The sequence below is a fragment of the Mchenga conophoros genome, linkage group LG11 (genome assembly GCF_057382185.1).
Source record: "Mchenga conophoros isolate Kocher_MC1m ecotype Shallow Benthic linkage group LG11, M_conophoros_male_GT1.1, whole genome shotgun sequence".
Lineage (NCBI taxonomy): Eukaryota > Metazoa > Chordata > Actinopteri > Cichliformes > Cichlidae > Mchenga > Mchenga conophoros.
In genome coordinates, this window is record NC_140536.1 from 28,085,487 (window position 1) to 28,110,344 (window position 24,858).

The window sequence follows — 24,858 nt, forward strand, 5'->3', positions numbered from 1 at the left end:
TTATTTATCTGAATATTGTTATTAGATTTAAAACAATATATTTGATGTTCTTTGTTAAAGATAAACGATGACATAACAGCGAAACTGACCAGTTAAATTAACACAGATATCAACTTTTTGTGGCTACTTAACATTTCTAAGCTGGTTGGGGTTTTGTTCGGGCGTTTGGACTTCACAGCTTAGTCATTTCCAAGCTGCTGGCCTCAGCCCTGATATGTGGTCATACTGTTTTTTAAAATACACCGTGAAAGTGAAAATGTATGACATTTCAAAAATGTGTCATGGCCCTTTCTTTTTTTCTTTTCTTTTTTTTTTGCCAGCCAGACATTTAAACTAAAATGAACATGTGCTACAAATAAATAAATACAAGTTAGAAATGCTAGATTGTTCACACTTGCGCGTCTTCCACACCGCTTTTTACCGTGCGTGAAACAGCATCAATCCTGTGGAAGGAAACATTAGATGTGATATTTTTTGTCTGTGTTGCGTTTGGAAGAAAGACTGGGGTTCCCCCTCCTCTACTGTGAGATCAGCCAGCGTGAGTGGGTCTATTGCATGTTTCCACTTCTATTCTTCAGCACCTTTTACCTTTGACATTTAGGCCAACCCCCCACACACTCTTCCCTCAGCGGATGCTCCAATGCGAAGGGCCACAGCACACAGTCCCCAGCTACAGGGGATTTCCCCTGGTGCTGTACACATGTTGTTAATGTGTGTGTGTGTGTGTGTGTGTGTGTGTGTGTGTGTGTGTGTGTGTGTGTGTGCTCATATGTGTTTGCTTGTGTTTATGCCAGTGTGTCTGTCCACTTTCAGGGGACTCCCAGACTTGCAGACTGAGGGGGAGGAGGGAATAGAGCTGACAGCCTAAATAGCAAATCATCATCAAAAATGTTTCTGTCTCTGTGTTTGTGGAGACAGAGAGAGAGAGAGAGAGAGAAGGAGGAGGAGGAGGTGTCTGAGCGTGTGTAAGTTGTACCCTTGATGTGGGCACATCAAGGGTACTTACAAAGAAGAAGCATGTCCCGTTATGTAAATCATTCAAGTCTAAGGTGAAGACTTGCTGTGAGGTTATGTTTATGTCAGGGATGTCAAACTCATTTACATCAAGTGGGCTGGACCAGTAAAACTGCCCTTTCTGTCAGTTATAATATACGAACATTACATGAAATTTCATCAGCAGTTCCCAGTTTTTCTACACGATAAAGAACGGCTGCTGTAGGAAATGAAAGAAATGTGTCAGCATGACTCTTTGGGCTTAAACTGTAAGAAATAAATCTGTAAAATTACAGGAAATGTTCTGCTAGCTTGTTGCTCAGACTGTGATTTAGGTATAAAACAAAGAATTTTTCCTTTTTTTAAAAAACCATTGTAAAACACAATTTCTCTTTCACATTTTCCAAAGCTGTCCAGTGGGCCGGTTTAGAGTCTCTGATGGGCCAATTCTGGGCCCTGGGCCTTATGTTTGACAGCACCGGTTTAAGTGAATAGTCGGAATCAGTGATTTGGCGTGAATGAAACACCACCGTGTGTGTTTAAACATGTGTCGTTTGGGGTCCCAGGAGGACTCAGGTGCCATTTGTTTCAGTCTAATCCGGGAGGTCTGTCAGCAGGAGAGGAAGCAAGCAGGGAGCTCCGTTCATGTCTTACCTCATGAATCTTTACTGGTTTTTGTTGTGGCAGGTGTGATTAGCACATCCTGATGCCTCGGTGGATATGGGCCTGGTTTTTTTTTGTCATGGTAGACTTTGTGACAAGTCATGGTAGGAAAACACAGGTGTTTCTAATAACATTAACTATGGCAGGTGGTCCAATAAGCCAGGACACTGCTTCCACAAAAAGCAGACATGAACCTGAAGCTGCTACATAAACATAGTCATGATTTTAATTTCCCTGCCCTCTTGATGTGTACATGAAAACATGCTTGCTGTTGTTTATACATGGCTTTATGAAAAGAACTTATGAATTGAGAACCAGAAGAATACATGCTTTGAATCTGTGAGTGTGTGTGTGTGTGTGTCTATATGTTCTAATGGGACCTCTAATTAAGACTCTGGGTATCTGCTATCTGTCAGCACTGATCGATCGGCTTGGAGAGTGACAGCTCAGCGTGTGAGTGTGTCTGTGTGTGTGCGTAGATTTTGCATTTCATGCTCTCTGCTTCATGTCATGTTATTTTACATGTAAGTAACACAGTTGTAGGAGGAATATTAACACTTCATTCATTTTCTTTCGCATGTACACAATCACACCACTTTTTTTAAAAAAAAGAAGACAAAAGTGTGAATGTTTTTTTCCTGCATACTCATTAAAAACACATCACAGTCCCCACGCACCTTCCCCCAAACCAAAGGAGGGTGAAGTGTTGGACAGATATTTGTTGTTATGTGCCACATGCACTCACAAACACACAGAATTATAAGTAATAAACTGATAATGTTTATGGGCATTTCCAGGTTAGTATGTGTCACTGAAAGCCATTGCGCTTCATCTTTCTAAAATGGTTATTTTATTCACAAAGGGGAAAGTTTAAACATCATAAAACAGAAGAGGTGGTGGTGCGTGCTCACTCTTTACTTTTTTGTGCACTTTCTTCTGCTTCTACCCACTTCTTCTTTTTTCCCCGCACACATGCACAGGTAGAGCTGTTCACAATTGTCTAACAGTTGCTATCAATCACCTGGCTGTTAGAGACAGAGAGTGTGTGTCTGTGTTAGCGGTAACGCTGTTGTGCAGGATGGCAAGTGAGTGATGGCGGTAACAGTATAGACGGCATGTGCTGTGAAATGTCACCGTGCCGATCGATGGTGTTTAACGAGGCTGGAGGCTGATCTGGACCTCATGCTAACATGAAGCTCTTCTCCCCGCCCTCTTCCTCCCCCTCCTCACTTTCCTAATCCCTCTCTACTCTCTGTGAGAGCCCGAGGGTCCCCCAGGAGAGAGACAAGGCCTTTTACCTGTCAAGAGGCTTTTGTGTCTGACAAGTCACACACACACACACACACACACACACACACACACACACACACACACACTTAAAAAAAACATGTAAAAATGTGGCTGAAATTTGATGTTTTGTTACCTTATATAGAAAACAATATTTTGTTTGTGCTTTTTCTTTTTTTTTGTCAATGAATTATAAAGAATCAAAACACAAGACACAGCCGGGGTCAGAATAATCAGAACTAGTTTATGATTTCAAAGTGCTGAACAGAAAATCCAGTGAACCAAAGAGAAAGAAAAAACAACAACATATCGAACAGGAAACTCTAACCAAAGAAGGACATTGAAAAAACAGCAACTTTTTTTCTCTTTTTTTGTTTCTCTTCAAAAAACAATGCACAACTCGTACCACAATATTTGAAAAAGCTAAAAACACTTCAAAATATTAGTTTTGTATATATATATATATTTATATATATTTATATCTATAGAATTTGATTTTTTTTATTTATTTTAAAACCGTCGTCATGAGGGTGTGAGTGGGTGGTGGAGGCCCTGGGGAGATTCCCATAGAGCTGCAGTCTGAGACACAAACACAGGTCGAGCTGTTTTGACAGGCTATGCCAGCTCTCGACAGCTTATAACACACCATGCATATGATCCTGGCTTGTCTAAGCGCACACACAAAGACGGTAGGCGATCATGTCCTCCACACTCACACAGCCGCCGCGATATATAAAACGATAAAGAAAAAGAGCATGAACGTGGAATGTTTCACCCCTGGACGTACAGCTGTCTGTCGAGCACCCTCCTCTCCCTGTCCCCCAGGCGAGCAGGTAGGGTGTGTGTCTGTGCTTCTAGCCCCTCTCAGGGTGTAAGTGCTTCCAAAGCCAATTTCTGTCCATGTTCATTCCTCCACACTTCTACTCGACCTATGATTTCAAACTGAGTTAATAAAACAAACAAACAAAAAAAAACAAAAAACCACATAGTAGAGAAAGTTCAAGTCTGGGTGACTCAGTCATCGATCGTTAGTGCACAGTATCTCCTCTGCTGTCTAAAGCAAGATGGGAGACTGTCTTTCTTTTTAGCTACTGACAGTACAGGACAAGTTTTTGTATTAAAATAATTTAGAGTTTGAAATTAGATTTCCCCTCCTCCTCCATCCCTTCCTCTTGTGGCGCGATAGCACTTAAGGAATTGCACTTGTAATTAAGAGCCCGCCTCAACAGCCACTTCCATGTGTTTATGAAACACCTGTGTCCTGCGTCGTAACATTTTGGCCCACCTACGCCTACGCCGCTCCACCTCTGACATGTCGGCACATTTCGGAACGATCACCTCCCCCTCCCCGCACTCTCTCTTTTACATCGCCACCTCTCCCAGCCCTCCTTTCTAAATGGAAGTCCTCAGACAGAACGAGCCAGGCCGAAACACAGATAAACAGTACTCATAAACGTCGGTTCTTTCTTTGTTTTTTTTTGTTTTTTGTTTTTTTTGCCGAATAAGCTGCAACCCAGATGGAGCGAAGACAGTCAAAAAAAAAAAAAAAAGTCACTTTTCTCCTGTCCATCTCAGCCTCATCATCCTCCCCCCTCCTCCCAGCGTGGGGCGAAACAGGAGGACCAAATAAAAAGTGGTAAAGCGTTTGAGTAATTGTCTTTTATACAGGTGAAAAGCATTTAGCTGGTAGTCCGTTTGAGTGAAAGGCGCTCTCGTTTGGTTGTCCCCGTCGAGTCAAAAATATTAGATTGGCTCTCCGTGCGCTGCATCAGTCTTGAGAGAGAGAGAGAGTGCCTCTTCTCTCTCTTCTGGGTGTGTTTGCATGCTCCTTTGGGGAAAGGCCTTGACAGGACGTGACGTGGGTTCATTTTGCTGCATGGTTAGCCCGAGTCGTCAGTAGGGCAGAGTGTCCAGGAACCTGTCAATCAGTGGCGGAGGCGCTACCAGATCCTCCAGCTTCAGGTAGAAGATTCGCTGAAGGCCTTGGGTCCTCTGGGAACGAAGCTCTTCCCTTATACCCAAAATACGACTCAGAGAAGGCGCGGCTTTGGACGAGGAGGATGAAGGACTGCAGCCCAGGTGGTCTCTGAGACAACAGATCACTTTATTCTGCAACTCCTCAACCCGCTTTGAGTCCTTCAGACCGGGGATTTGCTCTGTAGATTCGCAAGAAAGAAAGACGGAGAAAGAGATGTTAGGAGAATAATCATTAAATGGCCAAAATAAAGTCAGTGGGGAAAAAAAATACACACACATATACATACATCAGAGCTCATTCAGCTGAAAGAGCATTAGCTACATCTTCTTTTATATTGAATTCCACCTCATTAGCCCGTATGGCTCATGTTCTTAACAGGCCTTAACCTGGCTCATTCACTACAGATCAATACTCAGTCTAATCTAATAAGCCCCCTTCTCACTGGTGTACGTCCACATGCACGGCTATATGAGCACATTTTTTATTTTATTTTTTTAAACATTTGCACAGAAAAAAAAGTCAGTGCAATTTCAGAAATTAAGACAAAGAGCAGAACAGAAGTGCTCAACAGTTAGCTGATTATGTGGCCCTGTGAGCAGCAAAATGAAATTAGAAATGCACACACTGCTGCCCATAGCAACTCCAGTGGCACTCGTACAAGGCTTAATGTGACACTAACTCATTCTGCAGAGAACAGGGTGTCCAGCCCCCCAAACACAAACACACACATACAGGCACACCACGAGCTGTGCTGCAGGGAGGCTGCCACTAAGACCCGTCTCACTTTGAGGTATCCATTATCCGAAGCTTATTTACTGTTTGTTTATGTGACTCTTTTGTTTGTTGTGTTTGCCGCTGCAGAGTCACTCCGGCCCTCCTTTCAGCGCGGCTTTCAGACCTCTCGCCACACAATTCCGCTTCCCTGTCTTTCTTCCCGCTCTCCCTACCCCTTCTTTCTCTATGAGCGTGAGCTCCCGGGGAGAGATCGATGACTGCCTTTCTGCACAGGCCACTCTGAAGCGGTCGATCGCCTGGTGGCTCTGGTGGCTCTGTCGTGGCTTTGCACTGTGTGCTTTGCCGAGGTGGCAGAGCGCCACTGAGAACACCGCAGACGCCATTCCAGAGCCGCGCTCCACGGTGGGCTGGTCGATCAGGAACAGAGTTAAGTGCTCCCCCAGAGGGTGAGGATGGGGTTGGAGGGCTCAGACAGAAAGAGGTTGAGGAAGAGGAGGCGGCGGGGGCAGGGTGAAATAAGGAAGCTAAAAGCAGGGGGAGGGGGATTTTTTTATTTAATTTAATTCTTTTTTTTTAGCTACTGCACATTACTTTACAGCATCCAACACCCTAAAACTGTTTTAAAAAGATGAATTTAAACACTTAACTGCAGACTAGTCTCTGTCGCCTGATGCATTTTACTTAAAAAACGAAATCTGCCTCGCCTGCAGCGTGTGTGCTCTCAGAGCAGGCTGCGATTCTCCTTTCATTTTTCACACATGAACACTGATTAGAGGGCCAGGTGTGTGGCAGGTGCAGCAGGTGCTTCTGGGTATCAGGTTCTTGTTTCGGGGCAGAGATGTGTGGGAACACGCATGCACATGTGTGTCTTTAAGCGTGTGTCTGACGTTAGAGGATGTGTCCACCTGATCACTGTCACACTGAATCACCAGGAGGCAAAGCTCCGGACAACAGGAAGATGCTGTGTGTGTGTGTGTGTGTGTGTGTGTGTGTGTGCGCGCGCGTGCGTGTGCGTGCGCGAGCGGGTGAGCGAGCGAGCGTTTTATCTGTATATTCATGTTCAGCTTAAATGATTCGCAGTGTTTATGAGGAGTGGAGAGGCGATGTTAATAACTTTGAGCACAGGTGACTATATGCAACCACAGAATTAGGACCCCTTGATTCTTGTTCCTCTCGCTAGTAAGCTCGTGATTGAAAATCTGTGGTTACCTGTGAGCAGCACAAGGGCGGCCAGGCAGGCGAAGGCAGAGGTATCCAGATTTAGGTTCTGGAGGTGAGCGGAAAATTCCTGGATGGAGTCCAGCCACTCTCCGAACCCACGAAGGCACTGGAACCTGTGCAGCACCAAGCCGTTACAGAACACTAGTTTATCCTCCGACAGCATCGATCTGAGGAACCGAGAGAAAGAAGAAGGGGGAAAAAAAAGAAGGAAATGGTGGACTGATTAGATCGCCGTTTTCCAGAGAAAACTGTATTTTCCCTCATGTATTGTAAATATAGCTTGAGATGCTGGGGCAAGGAAACAATTACAATAAAAAACAATGAGAAACCTGGCAGTGTGCGCACTCACGCAGAAACGGGACACACATCAAACACAAGCATGCAGCTGATTAAGGTTGTGTTTCCAAATTACAGCATTTTAAAACATTCCTGCGTTTCCTTGCGGCAGGGTGGGGTGAAGGGTTAGGGCAGAGGGTTGCTCTGTGTGTGCGTGTATATTTGCAGATAGATAAACTGTTATGGCTTTAATGTGCCCAGGCTGTGGTGTGCAGTGGAAACACAAGGTTTTAATAAGGAAATGAAAAGTCTTCTCAGATGTATTTAACCATCACTTACTCACGACACACAACATCCCACTTCTTTGACATCAAGCAGAGAAGGAGGGAGAGAGAGAGAGAGTGCAAGCAGAGGATGATGGAGACCTATGACTGGTCTCTATTAGTCTCTAAAATAGGAGCCCGCTCTTCTTTGGAGAGCTGCAACTGTGTTTAGTTGAAGAAGGATAAACTATGAGAGATGGAAGATCTAGGGGAGAAAGTGTGTACTTGGAAAACAGATGATATTAAAGAGAGAGAGAGCAAAGAGGGGAATTAGTGTGGAAAGGGAGGAAAGCCTCAAATTACACCCTGCACAAACTTTGGTTTGGCAGTTATGAGGATAAACTGCAACGCTATTTGTGTCTAATTAGACTCAGTTCAAAAGAGACACGCCGTTAGGCCAGACACATGCACATACATGAGAAAGCATTAACAACTAACATCAAAAACAATTAGCACCAGCGATCGGGACCAAAATATTCTTTGTACTTCCAGGAAATCACAAGAAGAGAGCACAGAGAAGAAAGTGAATAACAGGAAGAGGTTGAGAAACGATGCCCCTCACCTATTCTCACCTATTGCTGGGGAAGAACAGCAAATTTGTTTTTGATTTCGATCCCTCGTATCATCTCCTCTAGGCTGAGGTTGAAGTCCTGACTTCTTGTCAAACATCTCTCACAGAACAGATTCACCTAATTTTTCATTGCTGCACCAGGTGCGACCTTAATGTTCCACATGTGAAACTCAAAACTTGTACTTGGCTGATCAAAGTTATATCATTGAGCACCCTTGAAGCCAGCAAAATTCATATTTTTAGATCACTCCCTGGAAGTTCTGCTCTGAACTCCTGCACCTGTGCGCCTGCGATTACACCCGGGGCCTCAGACTTGCACACAGACCACTTAACTTCTGTGTCAAACTGGCCCCACGGTCATGTTGGGGCTCATCGCTGGTGATGAAAGCTGGATCTTCTCTTATAAACAAAAAAGCAGTTTTTAGTGGAAAGGTCTGCAGCATTCAAGACCAAAGGTACCGCAGTAGACGACTGGAGGGATGATCGTCGTTTACGTTCCACATTCCCCATGTTGTGCCTCGTGAATTTGCAGGATTTGACTGTAATGCACTGAAGGCATCTGAGGGAGGAATATTCAACACAGACAACCAGACCAGCACAGTCATTGCTCACTTTTCCCCGAAATAAAATTAAAGCTGAAGTGTTTCTGATTTGATCGAGCGTGTATCACAGGGGCACAGGAGCACAATGTGATTTGAGGGACTAAAATCAACAGCATTGCTCCAGAACACCTCTTGAAGGGGAGATCGGTCAAAATTCAAAACTTTATTAAAAGTTTAGCGTCAGCAGGGTCATTTTTGGAGAATTTCGCGAACATGAGCGTGAACAGTCCTTGTCGATGCACGTTTGGTGATGTATATTAGTACCTGTTATTTCCACAACATACCGGCTGTATTTCTGTGCTTAAGTAAACACAGAGCTGACCAAATAATATCTCACAGGACCATTTCACCCGTGTGAGATAGTGCCACTGGAGCAAAAATACACAGACAGGCTGGTAGATGCGTATCTAGGCAGATGCACGCACGCACACAAGCACAGGTGGATGTCTGCCACACATTCCACTCACCCCTGACTACGCTGTCACCACGGTAATCGACCAATAACCACAGAAACTGTTAGGTAACGGGGTGCTTACAGCAATGCCGGCCCAGAAGAACGAAGCAAATTTACTCTATGCACTCTGAGCACACACTCACAAGCACACAGACGCACGCTTGAGTGAGGGTCTGCGGGGCATCTAGGTTCAGCACGGGGTCAGCGAGGAGATGCGCTGCATCCATCGCTCCCACGGAAGACAGAGAAAATAAGACAGCGCTGTGTTTGTGTGCATTTTCCTCTCTGCCGTGGGAGTTTGGCCGATTGGAAGATGAGCAGTGTGTGTCTGTGTGTGTACGTGTGTTTGAAAGAGGCCCCTATGAGTCCACCCTTTAGAGTGAGTCAGAGTCCCAGCCTGATCACCCCTCCTGCTGGGACTGTGATGGCACCGCCCATCCTCTACCCACCCTGCACCTGGACCTACGCTGGGAGGAGGACAGAAAGTTGGGATTCTACATCATCAGCGAGTGTGAGTAAGTGTGCGTGTCTCACTGTGTTGGTCTTCTGCCCTAGACGACAGCGCAGACAAAGAGATGAGCTTGTAGCCCCCCACCACCGCCACCATCTTCTACCCATAAATTTAACCAGCCGCATGCCTTGCAAGAGCAAACTGGTAACCCAGGGTAATTCTGAGGCAAAGATGGGCCGGGGCAGTCACAATGGCACCACAGGTATCCATCAGTGAGACACACACGTGCTCTCTTGCTCAAACACACACACACACACATACATACATCAGGGGGCGCATGAGGTAAATGAAGCCCATTGTGTTTTTATGTTGGTCAGCTGAACTGAATATGTATTTCCTTCCATAACAGCGGCTCTTTTCAGTTACTCAGCTGACTAACTTTGAGATGGAAATTGATCTTGTCAATTCACAGTTCACAATGTTAGCACAGTTTTAGCCCGCAGAACACACACACAGATCTCTCTGTGCGTCAGATATCAGACGAGCAGAGCGGAACTCTGTGGGTGTAGCTGCTGTCATAGCTACAGACTCCATTCATAATTTGGTTCATATGGCGATTACTCAGCTCCACTCCTCCCACTCTGGAGATACACCAACACAGCAGCACACAGCTTTGCCAGCACAGTTATGCACTGTACTTTAATCGGAAAGGGTTTAAGTGCCTCTTGTTTCTGAGACGCTAAGCAAAACAAAGTTGCCCGTACAAGTGTAAGTCGGTGTGGTTCAAAAGCTTGAGAGGTGTGCATAGGAGTGGACATCCAAGTTTAAAACAGGTGTTAAAAGAGGCTCCATTTCTGCCTACTTACCTGTGAGCCAATCGCAGCACAAACAGCTCCAGGAAGGCGGAGTCTATGAGCAGGTTCTGATCGTCACGCTGAAGCTCGGAGAAGCCGGGCAGCCTCTCCGCCCAGCACCTTGTGGTCTCCATCGAGATGGTGAGTAGCCTGTAGAAGAGGTGGATGTGTTCGACGTCCGAGGAGGAGGATGGCGGGTCGGCAGCGCTGAACTGCAGATCAAGAAAAGAAGAGAAATTACTGAAATAACTTGTAAACTATCTGTATTCGAAAATAAACTAATGCATTTCTCCAGTTGAAATGAATTGTTAAGGGCATGGGTTACCTGGCTGTAGTCAAGGTCACGAGGTGTGCAGTGAGAATAAGCCCTGAGCAGAGCAGAGAGGAGGCTGAGGGGTGGAGAAGGAGGAGATGCCTCCGTCTGCAGGGGGCTCTTTGGTTTGGAAGGCAGACGACCTCTGCGCCCCTTCAAGCTGTCAGTACGCACCACTAAAACAGAGAAACACAGAAGGCAAGAGGTTTTTGAGTTGGACGTGGAAATATAAACTCTGCATGCACAGTCAAGTTCTACCCTCCAGCGGACCGGCTTGATATCAGCTTTTCATCACAGCGAAATAACGACTAAAAGGTTGGGAGAGGTCTCTGCAGGAGTGCTCCCAACATTGCCACGATCTCCACACACAGGAGGCCACGAGCCAGCAGATGGCAGTGGAGCTGTTCTGCAGGCTGCAGACGGACGTGTGTTAATGCAACACAGAGACATCCAGTATGCATTTTGTGTGGGTTTGTTTGCGTTTATGCATGTGGATATGTGGGTGGGGGTATTACAGGGTGTGAGACAGGTGACAAACCTCATGGGAATGGGGGCAGTTTGAGTGTCACGCTGATTCTACACATCATCGAAACGTGTCTGTCTGTGTGTGTGCACTATGCAGCAACAGTCAACGCATCAGATGTGGTGAACACAATGACATAATGGGAGAATCTTTGCATAAGATGGTCAGCTTTGAGGCTCTGCTAAACAACACTGAACTCAGGGGCTTTAAAGGTGGCAGGGACTAATTGGTATGATGTGTATCATACTTTCTTCCAACCACAGACAGGCGTTTCTGCATAGACAGTTGTGTGATGCTACCACAGGCTGGGCCATTACCGGCCTATTAACCACTGACTGCAGAGACGGGGGCTATGATCACTGACTGCAGGTCTGATTAGTGTTGCATTATTAGGATTAACTCTCAAGAGTCCAATGCCACCATCGGGTCACCTTTATGACACTTGCATTGAAGCAGTTGTGTGCATATGTGCTTGTTTGTGTGTGTGTGATTCAGGTGTGTGATCTCCTACCTTCCTTCACCATCCCCACGCTCAGACACTTCTGAAAGCGGCAGTACTGGCAGCGGTTGCGTCTCCTCTTGTCCACAGGACAGTTCTTACTGGCCAGACAGACATACTTGGCGTTTTTCTGCACGGTGCGCTGGAGAAAGAAGAAACAGGCATGCCGATAATCAGCCTCCAAACACAATCAACACCTAATATTTGATTTGTTTAATTCAATTTCTCTCTCTCTCTCTCTCTCTCTTTCCTTGCCCGTCAAAGAATGAAAGCGAAGCTCGCAGGTCAGATTTTAATTACGCGCTGAAAGGCGGCGGTGACATCAGTATAATTAGATAAAATTAATTTCCCAACAAGCCTCGCCTGCAGGAGGGACAATTTTATTAGCGCCGCAGCTGACAATAGAGATCCAGCGCGTGGCGTGCGGAGGCGGGTCCCTTGAGACGGGGTAGAGTTGGGTGGGTGAGGTGGAGAGGGGTGGGGGACGAGCGGCCGCGAAAGCTGCCTGATCAGATTGTTTGTGAAGCTCGCGGGTCAGCTCGTGGCACCTTCGGGGCCTCGCGCATCGCGCCTCTCTCAATGGGCCCCGCGGGAGCTGTTTTCTCCTCCGCTGGCTCGCGCGATTATTACTGACCTTATTAAAATGAAATCAGAAACGGGCCACGTGGGAGGGAGTGGAGAGGGGGCTCAGCGAATACAGGGAGGACAATAAGTGAGATTGTAGTGCGCGCGCATCTATGGGGCCAATCCTGCGCGCTCGTGACCGCGTATTGAAGGCAATACTTTGAACGGACCGTCCCAGTAAAAGCACGAAGTTCTTCACTCGCAGCACGAACAGACCGCAGACCGACATTATCAGTTCCAATGAGGCCCGAAGGCTCCACGCTGCCCGTGTCTGACAGGAGATTAAACTCGGGGGTGAACCTGCGATGACAACACCGTAAAACCCCCACAAATACTCACTTTACCACCGCGTTTACCCGCTGTGACTCCAGCACTCCACTCAGGCAGCGCTTATAACTGAACTGTAATTTACACATAACGGAAGTGCCACGGCTTCTTTAACGCTTCTAAAACACATCAAAACAAATAAATCCAATTAGGAACCCCTCGCGCCGCACATGCCCGTCCCCCCCAGGAGACCAATAACACACCAATTATTCCATATGCTTCGGCGCGAGTGCGGAACCGACGCGTAATGGGCGCCAGTGCCGGATGAGAGTCGTTGCCATGGCACCGCAGATCGCTGTGAATGTCTCCTTTCATCCCTTCAATGGTCGGCGACCCGTGCGCGCGAGGATAAGTAAGTTATGGTCATTAATGTGGTCGAGAAAGGGGGGTGGGGGATGCATCCAGTTAGATGGTGTCCGAATTAAACATGAGGAAGGCTGAATGACGCACAAGTCTTCCGTGCGCAAACTTTTATTTACACTTTTAAAGAGGTTCGGAGTCATTTACGCGATTTTTCCCGATACTAACCAACAGTAAAGCCCACGCGAACACGCCCGGAGCGTGTTCTAAAGATAACTGTGACTCTTTTTTGTGTTTTCCTCTCTGAAACTTTAAAATCTCCGGTTTCCCTGGCGGTGTGCTGGGCGGTGCGCATAAAGGTGAAAGTGGAGTAGTCTATAAGCTAAGTTAACCCTGCTGTTTGTTCAAGGAGGAAATTCTTCAGTGACCTCAGGCTTAATTTAGATGTCTGTTTCCAAGAAAAGCCTGAGTTTGCAATCATCAATTAAGGGCGCGATAAATTAAGCTCTCATGAGCGAGCGCTGGCCCTTTCTCTTCTCTGTCTGTCTGTTATCATCTGTGTGTCTGCGTTTGTGTGTGTGTGTTGGTTGGGGCTCTTGTGACTTTGCTTTCTAATAATCAGCAAAAACGATGACTGGAGTCACTATCAAAGCTTCAAAGCTATAACTAGTCTCTGATGTGATGTGTAAATATACATACATATATATGTGTGTGTGTGTGTATGTGTGTGTGTGTAGTACACTTTGTTCTAGTTCAATTAATTTAATCTTCCCTGTCATTTTTCCTCGTGTTTACCCCAAATTTCATTAAAATAACAAGTTTAAATTTACTTCGCACCAGGCCATATTGTTTCTGTGGGCAGGAACTGGATTAAAGTGAAAAAGTTTCAGTTAGATGTTGAGTCAGAATTGAGGAATGAGTGGTGTGCACTGAAAGCACATTCACAATTGAAAGTATTCTGACAGGAGTGCAGATACTATGGCTGTTGTAGGGGCCAGACAGAGGCGTGCAGAGACAGATTCTTGACATGTAACATGTACTAATAGCCTCGGCTTAAATTAAAAGCCTTGAGGGACTTTGCCCTCTCCAACCCATCTTAAATCCCAACCCCCCTCTGGTTGCTTCCGACCGCTGATTCTCAGTTTCTGCCGTCAAAAAAGTGCAAAAACACATGTAGACATCTGTATCCGTGAGCTGACTTTATTGTTTTTATAACTCTAAAATCCTACACACTGGGTTTATATGATCAGCTTACACGTTTCCGAGCTTGTTTTTCCAATTATCTTCACCAGCACACGGATGCTTACCATAATTTCTAGGACTAACATACCAAGCAAGCCCTGGAAAACTAAAACAGTGTGTAGCAGGTCTAAAACAGCTCACCGGTTGGTTAGTACAGTGGGTGCATGGAAACAGGGGACTTTAATGTTCTTTTTTTTGATAACATAATGTATTATACTAACAGTTGGAATAGTTTTTTATTTTATTTTAAAAATTGAAATACTGAATAGGTTCACTAAATTAATGGAAACCCGTGAATGGAACACATTATTCAAAATAATAAACATGCCCAAAAAAAAACAAAAAAACAACAACCCTGACTTGTTTAAGAGCTAAAATTAATTCACGGGGAAAATGTGCTTCAAATTGCACTAATGAAATAATAATTTACAGCAAGCCTCTACAACGGTTTAATGCCTAATAACTATTCATGGATAATTAAATATAATCAGGAAAATATTTTTCGGGCACAATAAAACCATCAGGATAATGGAGGTGATTTGCCTGAGAATATGTGAACAAGGAGCAGGTGTGTGTGAGACACATGATTTAGTTTCTGCTGCTGCCGCTGCATCCTGGATTCACGGGGTAACAGTGTGAAAAAAACACATGTTACAGTATGTTTTTCTATATGTGTGGTTGCCTGCATATGTTGCGTGAGGCGGGGATGGCTCGCTGCATCTGCATATGTGTGTGTATGTGTGTGTGTGTGTGTGAGAGGGAGTGTAAAGGAAACATAGCGAGGTTTGACAGGCTTTGTGGCTGCGGAGGGAACACTGCAGCGAGCAGACAGCCCGCAGCCTGCTGCCACCAGACGCTGCTTTCATTAATTACTAAATAAAAACAAATTGTGAAACTAATTGAAAGGAAGGATAATTCATTTCCACCTACCAGAGGCATTATTCAATTACCTCGGTGTGTGCACCCTCCTTCTTGCTGTCTCTTAATTTTAACTCTCATCTCGTGCAGCCAATAGAATGCTTAACAAGTGTGCCGGAAAATGTTTTAATTCAAAAACTGTGCAAATGAATTACTCCACTGTCACCGAGTGCGAGTTCACTGTAATTCCAAGTGATGTGCCACTAAGCCTCAAATATCTATGTATACACGCACATGCACAGCAATATAATATCTCGCTTGTCACGTCTGTTGTATTTTATGACTTGCAGCATGAGGAAAATGGAAAATGAGTCTGACTAAAAACCGGCTCTTGGATTGTGTTAAACTGTGTTGTCAGCGCGTTAGCACGTGCGGCAACATGGGATGTGAGACAACAGGTTCAGAAGTGTTAGGTTGAATCACTTGAGGGACCAAATTTCAAACAGATTCATATCGGGTTGAGCATTATGCAAGAGAATTGTGGTCAAATTCGTGGCCGCCAATTGACTAAAAACACGCCGTCAGAAAACTGATTTCAAGGATTCCTTCACCATTACGTGCTCGCACACCGCGTTATTTCTGAGTATCTGAGCTCCTGAACACAGCTGTTATTTTGGAGAGAATATATGTTTTTATCATCCTGTGTTCTCATGCAAGCAATCACAAACACACACGCACACATTTACACAGAGCCAGTGCTTATGCACACTTTGCCCACTTGGTTGCTGGGAGAAACGACCCCTGTGGGTGTGTTGTGCTTTCGCAATGACTCTAAAGACGATTTAGAGAGTACAGAGAAGGGTGTAGAGTGGGAGCAAGGCAAATGCTAGCAAACTGCTCCGACTTAAATACGTCAGTCAGCTTGCAGCCAGTTTACAGATTCTGGCTGAGATTTTAAAGATGGAAAGTCTGTTATGAATGTGAGAGGTTAGAAACAAGAAGGAATACTTCAAAAGATGCAGAGGGGTACAAATGAGGGACAGGTGCGTGATGTCTTATTAGAAACCACAAGACTCAGAAGTACAAGAAAACAAAAGAAAACCAAAGACCAGAACGGTTGAAACTAGAGGAAGACTTTAATAATAGCTGTGGGTTGTTGTTTTTTTTTACCTTGAAGAAGCCTTTGCAGCCCTCACATGTGCGTACGCCGTAGTGCTGGCAAGCCGCATTGTCTCCACACACCGCGCAGGTTCCCTCTCCCTGTGGGCCACGCGGGGGTGGAGAGGGCAAGCTGTCTGCTAGTAGAGGGCCACAAGGTCCAAGTGCCAGGGAGCGAAAGGCGAGGCTGCTGCTCCCTGCTCCGCGGTGCAGCTGGTACAGAGGCTGCTCCAGGGGTGGGACGTGAGGATGGGAAACTGATGAGGAGGAGGAAGAGGAGGAAGAAGAGGTGCGAACCAGCCCTCCTCCCAGGCTATCATAACCGCCGACGCTGCCTCCACTGTGGGGCGGTGAATGCTGGTAGAAGTGCGGAAAACGGGGGGACTTGAGGGGGCCGGTCTCCAGGCTGGAAGGTAGAGAGTGAGGGTGAGAAGGAGCCAGGGGGTGCTCCTCCCCCCACAGGAAGGAGGTGCCCGGCTGGGGTGGCAGAGACGGGGTGGTCGGAGTGGAAGGGGGAGACTGTTTAAAGTACATGGTGGAGGAGGACATGGCCTCCAGGGGTGGGGCAGTTGGGTAGCTCTCCTCCTCCTTTTTGATGGTGGGCCTGTGCGTGGGCATCTGGTAGAGGCACGAGGACTTAGGCTCGTAGCTTCCGTCCACAAAGACATTGAAGCTTGGGAGAGAGGTGGTGGCAGCTGCAGAGATCTCACCCCCACCCAGGTCCAGCTTGGTGTAGTCGGGGGTCATGAGGTCAGAGCTGTAGCTTTCAGTCTGGTAGCTGAAGGACTGGCCAGAGTAGGCTGAGCCTGGAGGGGCCGGCCCGTACTGAGCCTGCACACAGGGCATATCTGTCGGAGGAAACAGAGCACACACGCAGGTTAGAGCTGCGTGGCACATCAGACCACATGTATCCCAAAAGCTTCACATTCCCATGTTAGTAGGGCACAGCTATATAGCAACAATCACTGGGCAGAGAAGAAGAATTTATGACATTTTACAAACAGTGATTTAATCAGAGAAGCAGGGCTTCATGTTCAGTAAATCTGCAGGATACAGGCAGACTCTATTGGATGCACATGCACACAGTGGCAATACTAAACAGGGTCAACCATTAAAAAATAAAAAAAAGAAAGAAACAAAAACAATCTGCACAGCTCTATTGGAACAGGCAGTTTGCAGAGTGTTATAAAAGTTTTTCTTTCAATGAAGAGGCTGTGAAAAGCTTTAACCAAATCTTTCCATTTGATGCAATTTACACCCATTTCTGCTGTTAACACTTCTTGCACTTGCACTGAGTAAGTACAGCAAAAAAAGGGAAAAAAAAACCCTGAATACTGAAACACACACACACAAAACTTCGAACATTGCTGATTTTCCTAGTTAGTCAAGTTAGAGAAGCTGCAGTTGATGATCCTGAAGCTCAAATACAAGAATCTGTATGTGTGTGTATTCTGGTTAGTCAGATGGAAAAGCAGATGAGATAACATTAAATAATAATGGAACCCCATGGTGGTGCTGGATGCTTGCTGCACAGACCCTTCACACACACGCGTGCACGCACACCCTCTCATGCACACGCACACTGAGATAAAGACGGACACGCAGACACAGATATTTCCTCTAACTGCTGCAGACGCCAGTCGACATGTCTTCACTTTCCCCCCTTGATTTAATTCTGCTACAGCAACAGGCCACCAGCTCATCGTTTCTCTGTGTGTGTGTTTGTGTGTGGACTATATGGTCTTATCAAAACTCTTACGTAATATACAACGCCTGCGTTTGCGTGCGTCTGCACGTGTGTGTGTGTGTGTGTGCATAATAATAATCAGTCATGAGTGTCAGCGCAGGCAGGCTTTTGTGGTGTTTGCTCGTCTCTCCCGAGCAGGGAACTGTCAACACTGCGCTGCTCCCATTGACGCCCAGCATGCGCGCGCTCTGCCGTAATCGCCCCCTTTCCTGTACGTCATGTTTGTCTAGTCAAATACGGGATATATCGGTCCTGCAGTTGTTAAAGCGTTCACAAATACCTCCGCCAAAGCGGTCTCACCTGAACTTTTATCTATTTATAAAGCAAGAAAAAAAAGGAAAATAGTCCTGATTTATATATATATATATATATATATATATATATATATATATATATATATATATATATATATTGAGATAAATAATTTTTTTAAAAATTCTTTGCTATAAATATTTTTTCTTTGAAATAATTCTTATTAATTTTTATATTAACCATTAAATATGCAAGCATAGTGTATCAGCAGGCTCATTAAGCCGCTACATTTCTTTCCTTCTTTTTATTTTAATTGAGGATATGAGTCAAGCTGTAGGCATACGTGTGCTTGACGTCATCAAGATTTTTTTTCTTCTTCTGCGAGTGACCAGCTCTTCAACCCACGTGGAAAAACACACATGCAGCATTAAGGGCGTCACGGGGCCTTTCTGGGCTATACCTAAAGACCTTTTTTTAAAAAACTGATTATGCATCAGAGGAGGAAGAGAACCAGAGAAAGAAAAAACAAACTGAAAAAAGGAGAGTACAGTGGTAAAGGTTGCGGCTCTCTGTGTTGTGTCAGTAGGTCAAGCCTCAGATTAGGGGCCATCAGTGTAGAAATGTGTGCAAGACTTACTGCACGTGGCACATGCACATGTTTATATTTAAATATGGTAAATTTCTGGTTTTTCTGTGAAGAGATGAAAGAATGAGAGAGAAAAGGGTAGGAAGGCTACAAAGTAGTGTGATGTTTGTCTGTCGGGTGAGTAAAGAAATTCCTTCTGGTACACACACACACCACCACCACCACGTGTGTTCATCTGCTTATAATGTTCACGATGTCAACATGGACTTGTATATGTTCATTCTACCAAAAGCATACACCCTTATCCTGAAAACCTGTAAAACCACTTGTCTCTGCGAGTGTCTCACCGTCTTCGTTACTTGACTTTTGTTGGCGTGTCTAACCTTCACTCACACACCCATGCTTACAAACTTGCATCCTCTTTTACACACTCACCACAAGTGCAAATAGAGATCCATCACCGGAGCTTCTTAGTTGTTAATGTCACCAAAGCAAGTCAGTGTAGGGGGTTCTCAAAAGTCCAATACCACCATCGGGTCGCCTTTATGACACTTGCATTGAAGCAGTTGTGTGCATATGTGTCTGTTTGTGTGTGTGTGTGTGTGTGCAAGCAAGAGGACAGACAACCCAAGCAGAGTCAGACATAGGTGGTGCAGCATAGTGAGGCAAAGGGAAACAGTCTCTAACCTCGAGGTGTGCATTTCAACTGGACAAACTGCAGCTGTTCCAATAACTGAGTGCGCTTGTTCATTGTCAGAATGCCATAGATCTAACAAATGAAAACATGAAGGTGCAGACATAAATTACAAAAACACAGATTTTCTTTATATCAATAAACTATAAAACATTTTCGGGGAGTCAGCGTCCCACAGCGTAGAGTGATTTTTACTTTTTTCCCTTTACACTGTGCACACAAAAATAACAAAAAAACAAAACACAAAGCACAGAGACACACTTACACAACCAGTTACTTCAGGGTATACAGTGTAGTTTCTATATTGAATTACAATGGACAAAATTGTGTGTGTGTGATTGTATTATATATAAATATATATATGATTCACATTTCGCCTCCAGGTTTTGGATATAGGTGTGCCTGGCCTCAGAATTGTCTTATCTTAATGACTGAAATGTCAGCTCACTTGCCAGACAAAATCAACCCACACACATACACATGGGCTCACGACTGCAGCACAAACAAAAGATCACCAGAACATTGAGGAAACTTCAACTCATATTTTGACCTTTAACAGGAGTAAAAGAGCATAAATATACACATAAATAAAACGACTGCCTACCAGCTGATATTCAGATCTAACCCCTGTGTTTTAAACTACTAAATAAAAATTATATATATGTATTTAAATATTTTTTTTTCAATTTTTGGGAATGTTGTTTTTTTCTTTTCCCCCCACAATAAAACAATCACCCGACTCATATCACCAAGCACTCCACAACAGCAACACGAAATGAAAGTGTCAGAGCCGCTGCACTCGTTACAAAAGCATCAGATGAGAAAGAGATTAAAAAAGAAAGAAAGAAAAAAGGGTAAGATGAAAGTGAAGACAGACTGAGCGCTTGTTTCTGTACCTGGTGAAAGAGCCTCGCGCTGAATGGTGCTGGGTGTCCGGGATTTAGGGGTGGCGTGGCTGCGGCCGGGGCAGGGCTCCTGGAGCGGGGAGGGCTCGGCGGGCGTCGCTAAGGAAGTGTCCGACCGCCGGGGCTCCGAGCTCGGCTGGGCGCGCTCTTCCGAACCTGTGCCTGGGTGAGACATGGCTGTGTTAAAGCCAGTGGCAGGCTGAATAATCAGGTAAGTGCCTCAAACGCTCGTAAAGACTTAAAAAAAAAAAAGATTACTCAAAGAGAAGCGAAAATTTATTTCTTTTTTTTTCTCCCTCAAGAATGGAGACCTTTGTTTAAATTGCTTCCACAAACTTCAGCAAATTCAAATTCGGTGTTCAAAATTTCCTCACACTTTTAGAAAAAAATCGGACAGAGAAACATTTTTGTACAATTTAAAGACAACCAGCAAAGCTTTCGTTTCATCTCAAAAGCAAATCGTTATTGGCACAAAAATCTCATCTGAGAGAATCAGTCAGTTTATCGGGTTTAAAAGCAGTAGAAAGAGATAACAGGGGATGTAAAGCACTGCGCTGAGACGGCGCAAATTCAAATAACTACCAGTGCACACGCTGGAAGGCAAATTAGGGATAAGATTTAGACTTTTACATCCAACATAGGGCAATTCTGACAATAAATATGTCACTGAGTGCATCCTACAAAGAGAACCACAACTGAGGACTTTGGGTTCATTTCAAAACTTTGCCTACGTGGGCGACAGGTTTCATTTTAGCACTAACGTCTTCGCCGTTATTATTATTATTATAATTACTGCCTAATAGATATTTTGCACCGTAAAACAGAAATTCCACCAGTCAACAAACTATGCACGACTTCTGAAACAAAATAATAATAATGAAAAAAAAAAAATCATAATACAGACCTACAAAAGTGACAACTTTTATAAAAGCAGCTTGCGCCAGTGGCTCCGGGCCATCGCTTTTCTTGCCTCTGATCACCGCCGCATTCGCCTGCTCAGGGTTCATCCAGAGGGGAGAGAGAAATCTAGAAAACTGTGAGTCGGACCTGAAACCAGACCAGCGGGCTCCCGTGCGCCGTGCGCCTCCGACTCCCTCTCACTGCAGCAGGGTGCACCGTGGCCGGAGGATTTCAAGGCCCAGAGCGCCCCCTTTCTGTAACACACTCCTATATACTCTATCTCTCTCTCACTGTGGCTCTCTCTCCGCCACACATAGACCCCCTCTATGAGACGGTCAAGTTGAGAAGACCACGCAGTCTCCCTGTGTGTATCGCAAAACAGCTTGGTGACAACCCACAACCCTCATACGGATCAAGACTAGGAGCACCTGCAGCTTCATGTCAGTAGCCACTTTTCACCAAACTTTAAACCACTTCTCAAAGGATTTACTGGACACCCACGAACCCCCTGTCGGTGGTTCTTTTGTCGGAATATGGCTCTTATATAGATGTAATCCCTCCCAACAGCCCCCAAATAGGTTGGAATAAACAAAAAAAGCACAAACCAGAGTAAACAGACAAGTCAAGCTGTATAACATTGATTTGATTAGGGCTGATTTGGAACAGTTAAGCCATTATTCAATTGTGTATGGAGCCATTTGAGCACTGAGAGAAAAAAAGAGACATCTTTAGGCCTGAAAAATGATTTTGTTACAGTAACAGCACAAATGGGAGTCAATTTGAAATAAGCTGAAGTCATCTCATTCTTACATAAAGTTGTGAAGCTAAACCCGTAACTGCGTAAATACGCTCTAATCAGAGCCTCCGAGGGGAGTTAAAGAGATGAAGATGATGTGTTTTTACTTCAAACAAACTTATTTTTGTACAAAGTGAGACATTCTGCCTTTTTCTAACTTTTTTTTTAATGAACCCGCGGTCTCCCCCTACTTTATTCTCAGACCGAGCCGGCCGGTGGGGCTCTGGCCCTGCGCGCACCGGTAACCAAGAGAACGACAAAAGAGCTGTAAAGCACGCGCCCCGGAGCGCCGGTAGCCCCCGGTAGCCCCCTCGCACCAATAACCCCGGACAGCGCGAGGCTTCCAGCAAACAGAAACAGAGAAAAGAAAGGACATAAAGGAGAGAGCAGAGAAATATGCGAGTAGCCTAGCCTACTGTAAATCAGCCCTGAGTGGGAGCCTGTCACTGGAGCCTGCGTGCGCGCGTTCGTGCGTGTATGCGTAAACCTGAGTGTGTGTGAGGGAACTGAGGGGGGGAAAGAAGGTAAAACCAGCAACTTACTTAAGTACCTCAACCCGGTGTTGTCAGCTTATTATTATAAACTATGTGACTGGCCAAGAGGCACGATAGCTGCTGGAGCATGCTTCACGGTGGGCTTCAGAAATGTTGTTGTGGCTTTATGGTTGAGGGTGTTTTTCCTGCGATACATGGCTCATGAAATTCGGAGGCAATTTGAGTACCAGTGTATCTTGGGCCAGTTTTATTATATACGGGTTAATGGTAACTGTACGCTCACTCCATGTTACTGAAGGTTAAATCATAGCGCAGTCCGGCACCGACAGCCGAGCGATATCTAAACTCAAACACACCCACAACCTCACAAACACGCACTTACACACATCTATGTATATAAATACATTTTATAAAAAGACACCACCCCCTCAAAAAATTAAAAATTAAAAAAAGAAAAAAAAACTCCGATAAGACACCCCCCCCCCCCCCCACACACACACACAAAACCCAAACACACCATGGCTTGAAATGAAAGAGCATTAAGTCTCCTCTCCGAGCTCCTGCCTGAATGTAGGTTACACCGCTCTTCACTCAGACCATTTGTGCGTCCGACTCCACTATTCATTGTGAGAGTGAGAGGCATCTCATTTCCATGACAACCGGAAAGGATAAGATACCTTCTCCAGCGCAAATTAAATTCAGAGTTCAGCCTCATTCGCCGTAGGAGAACCCACACATAGGCACAGACCAACAAACATGACCGGCAACACGCGTGTGCCGGTGGCTGACGTGAGCAGCAACAGGTTAGGCACACAAAGTTGGGCAGCACGCGCACAGATGATGTTAGAGTAGTAAATCCATCATGGCTTTTGATATAGGTGGCGAAAAATTAAATACGTAAAGCTGAGGGTTATCTTCTTTCGGCGTGTTTCCGCCAAGATGTGAGGCAGAGCTTTACAGATTCATTCATTCATTCAGTTTACTTACTTGTTTGCTGTAGCGGTTCCGTCTTTACATGTAGTGGGCTAATAACTTCGCGTGAAGTATCCGTTTTCCATCCAGAACAACCGCAAAGAGATAAAAATAATGACAGGAAAGAAAAATAATAATAAAAACACTCTTAGTGATCTCGGAGAGGCGCTGGATTCGTCGGCATTAGAAAAAGAAAAGGAAAAAAAGTTCCGTTCCTTCCACTTACTTTTTCTAAAGTATAAAAAGTAGAAAATGAAATAAAAAAGAAATCATCAAACTCCCGAGTGGCTCTAAGGAGCGAGTCTGCGTCCGTCCCCGTGCTGCTGAGTGTGTCAGTGCTGATGGGTGCTTTGCAAAGTGTGCTCTTGTAACGCGCGTTTGTTTATGTGCGCCGTCTGAGGGGAGAAAGTCAAATAGTGCATTTATGTGGGCTCTGCCTCCACACAGAGCTCTTGGTATGCGCTACGTCAATGTGACGCCATGGGAGAGGTGACGTCACCCAGTGTAGAGCTCCCTCTCTCTCTCTCCGTACAGTACAAGACACATAAGCCCCGTGTGCCGTGCCAAGGAAAGAGAGAGCGAGAGGGGTGGAGAGAGAATCTGAGAGAGCCAGAGAGCGAGGCGGTTGGTTTGATGGTTGCAGGAGAGGAAGCCGAGGGGGATCCGGCGGGCGAGCCTGCACCACTAGCAGGAACTGTAAAGAGGCTGTTCTTCTAGATTACTTAATCAACAAAGTATAAAGTAAACACAAAACCTTAAAAAATGCAAACAAATATTAATAAAATAGATTTTAAATTTAGGTTCATCATCAAAATATCCTATTTCTCTTTCTGCAAACACAGCATATTAATAAAGGTAACAATAATATTAGTCATGAGCATGTTTTCCCATACAGAACACATGCTGGGATGTATCTAAATATTTCCAATCAACTACCTGGTGATACTTGTGCTCCATTACTTTTCAGAAGCATGTTTTAACCCATTGTACACATCTATCCACAAGTAAACTTTAATCAAACATGTCAAAAGCAGCATTTCTCCATGTAATGGAGCTCTTTTAAGGTGTGTTTCCAGAAGGGATTGTATGAAGATTATAATATCATTATAAACCACCATAAAAGCACACTTGCATAATTTTGGTGCCTTTTTAACGTGCTCCGAACAGATTTTTACCTGAAATTGCAGATGAACCTGTAAATGAAGGGCCTCAGAAAGGACTTTTTTTTTTTTTTAATCTTAGGTAAAGTCATTTGCTTAT

The 24,858-nt window shown here is 45.0% G+C and overlaps 1 protein-coding gene across 5 annotated transcripts; it reads right to left on the minus strand.

Moving 5' to 3' along the window:
• Positions 1-3,167: 3,167 nt before the first annotated feature.
• Positions 3,168-24,090, minus strand: nr4a3 (nuclear receptor subfamily 4, group A, member 3). 5 transcript variants are annotated; one of them, XM_085292210.1, is made up of 9 exons: positions 23,614-24,090; positions 20,428-20,598; positions 19,525-19,606; positions 16,265-17,100; positions 11,756-11,885; positions 10,734-10,897; positions 10,421-10,620; positions 6,866-7,044; positions 3,168-5,099 (listed from the first exon to the last, which is right to left on the minus strand). In XM_085292210.1, the coding sequence occupies exons 3-9, from the start codon at positions 19,586-19,588 to the stop codon at positions 4,837-4,839; spliced, it is 1,836 nt and encodes a 611-aa protein (XP_085148336.1). In that variant the 5' UTR covers positions 19,589-19,606; positions 20,428-20,598; positions 23,614-24,090; the 3' UTR covers positions 3,168-4,836. The 5 variants fall into 5 exon arrangements, with proteins under 5 accessions (XP_085148336.1, XP_085148337.1, XP_085148339.1 ...); XM_085292211.1 differs by lacking the exon at positions 23,614-24,090 and adding an exon at positions 21,345-21,419; XM_085292213.1 differs by lacking the exon at positions 19,525-19,606 and having other exon boundaries at positions 23,614-23,745.
• Between the last annotated feature and the right edge of the window lie 768 nt (positions 24,091-24,858).

Bases quoted from the DNA above. Each gene is read 5' to 3' on its own strand.
- nr4a3 (XM_085292209.1), bottom strand. From the start codon at position 21,443: ATGAACCCTGAGCAGGCGAATGCGGCGGTGATCAGAGGCAAGAAAAGC. The intron at 20,599-21,340 runs GTCTGTATTATG...TGTCTCACCCAG, and splicing joins AAAAGTTGTCACTTTTGTAG to GCACAGGTTCGGAAGAGCGC. The intron at 10,898-11,755 runs GTAGGAGATCAC...TCTCTGTTTTAG, and splicing joins CGTGGGGATGGTGAAGGAAG to TGGTGCGTACTGACAGCTTG.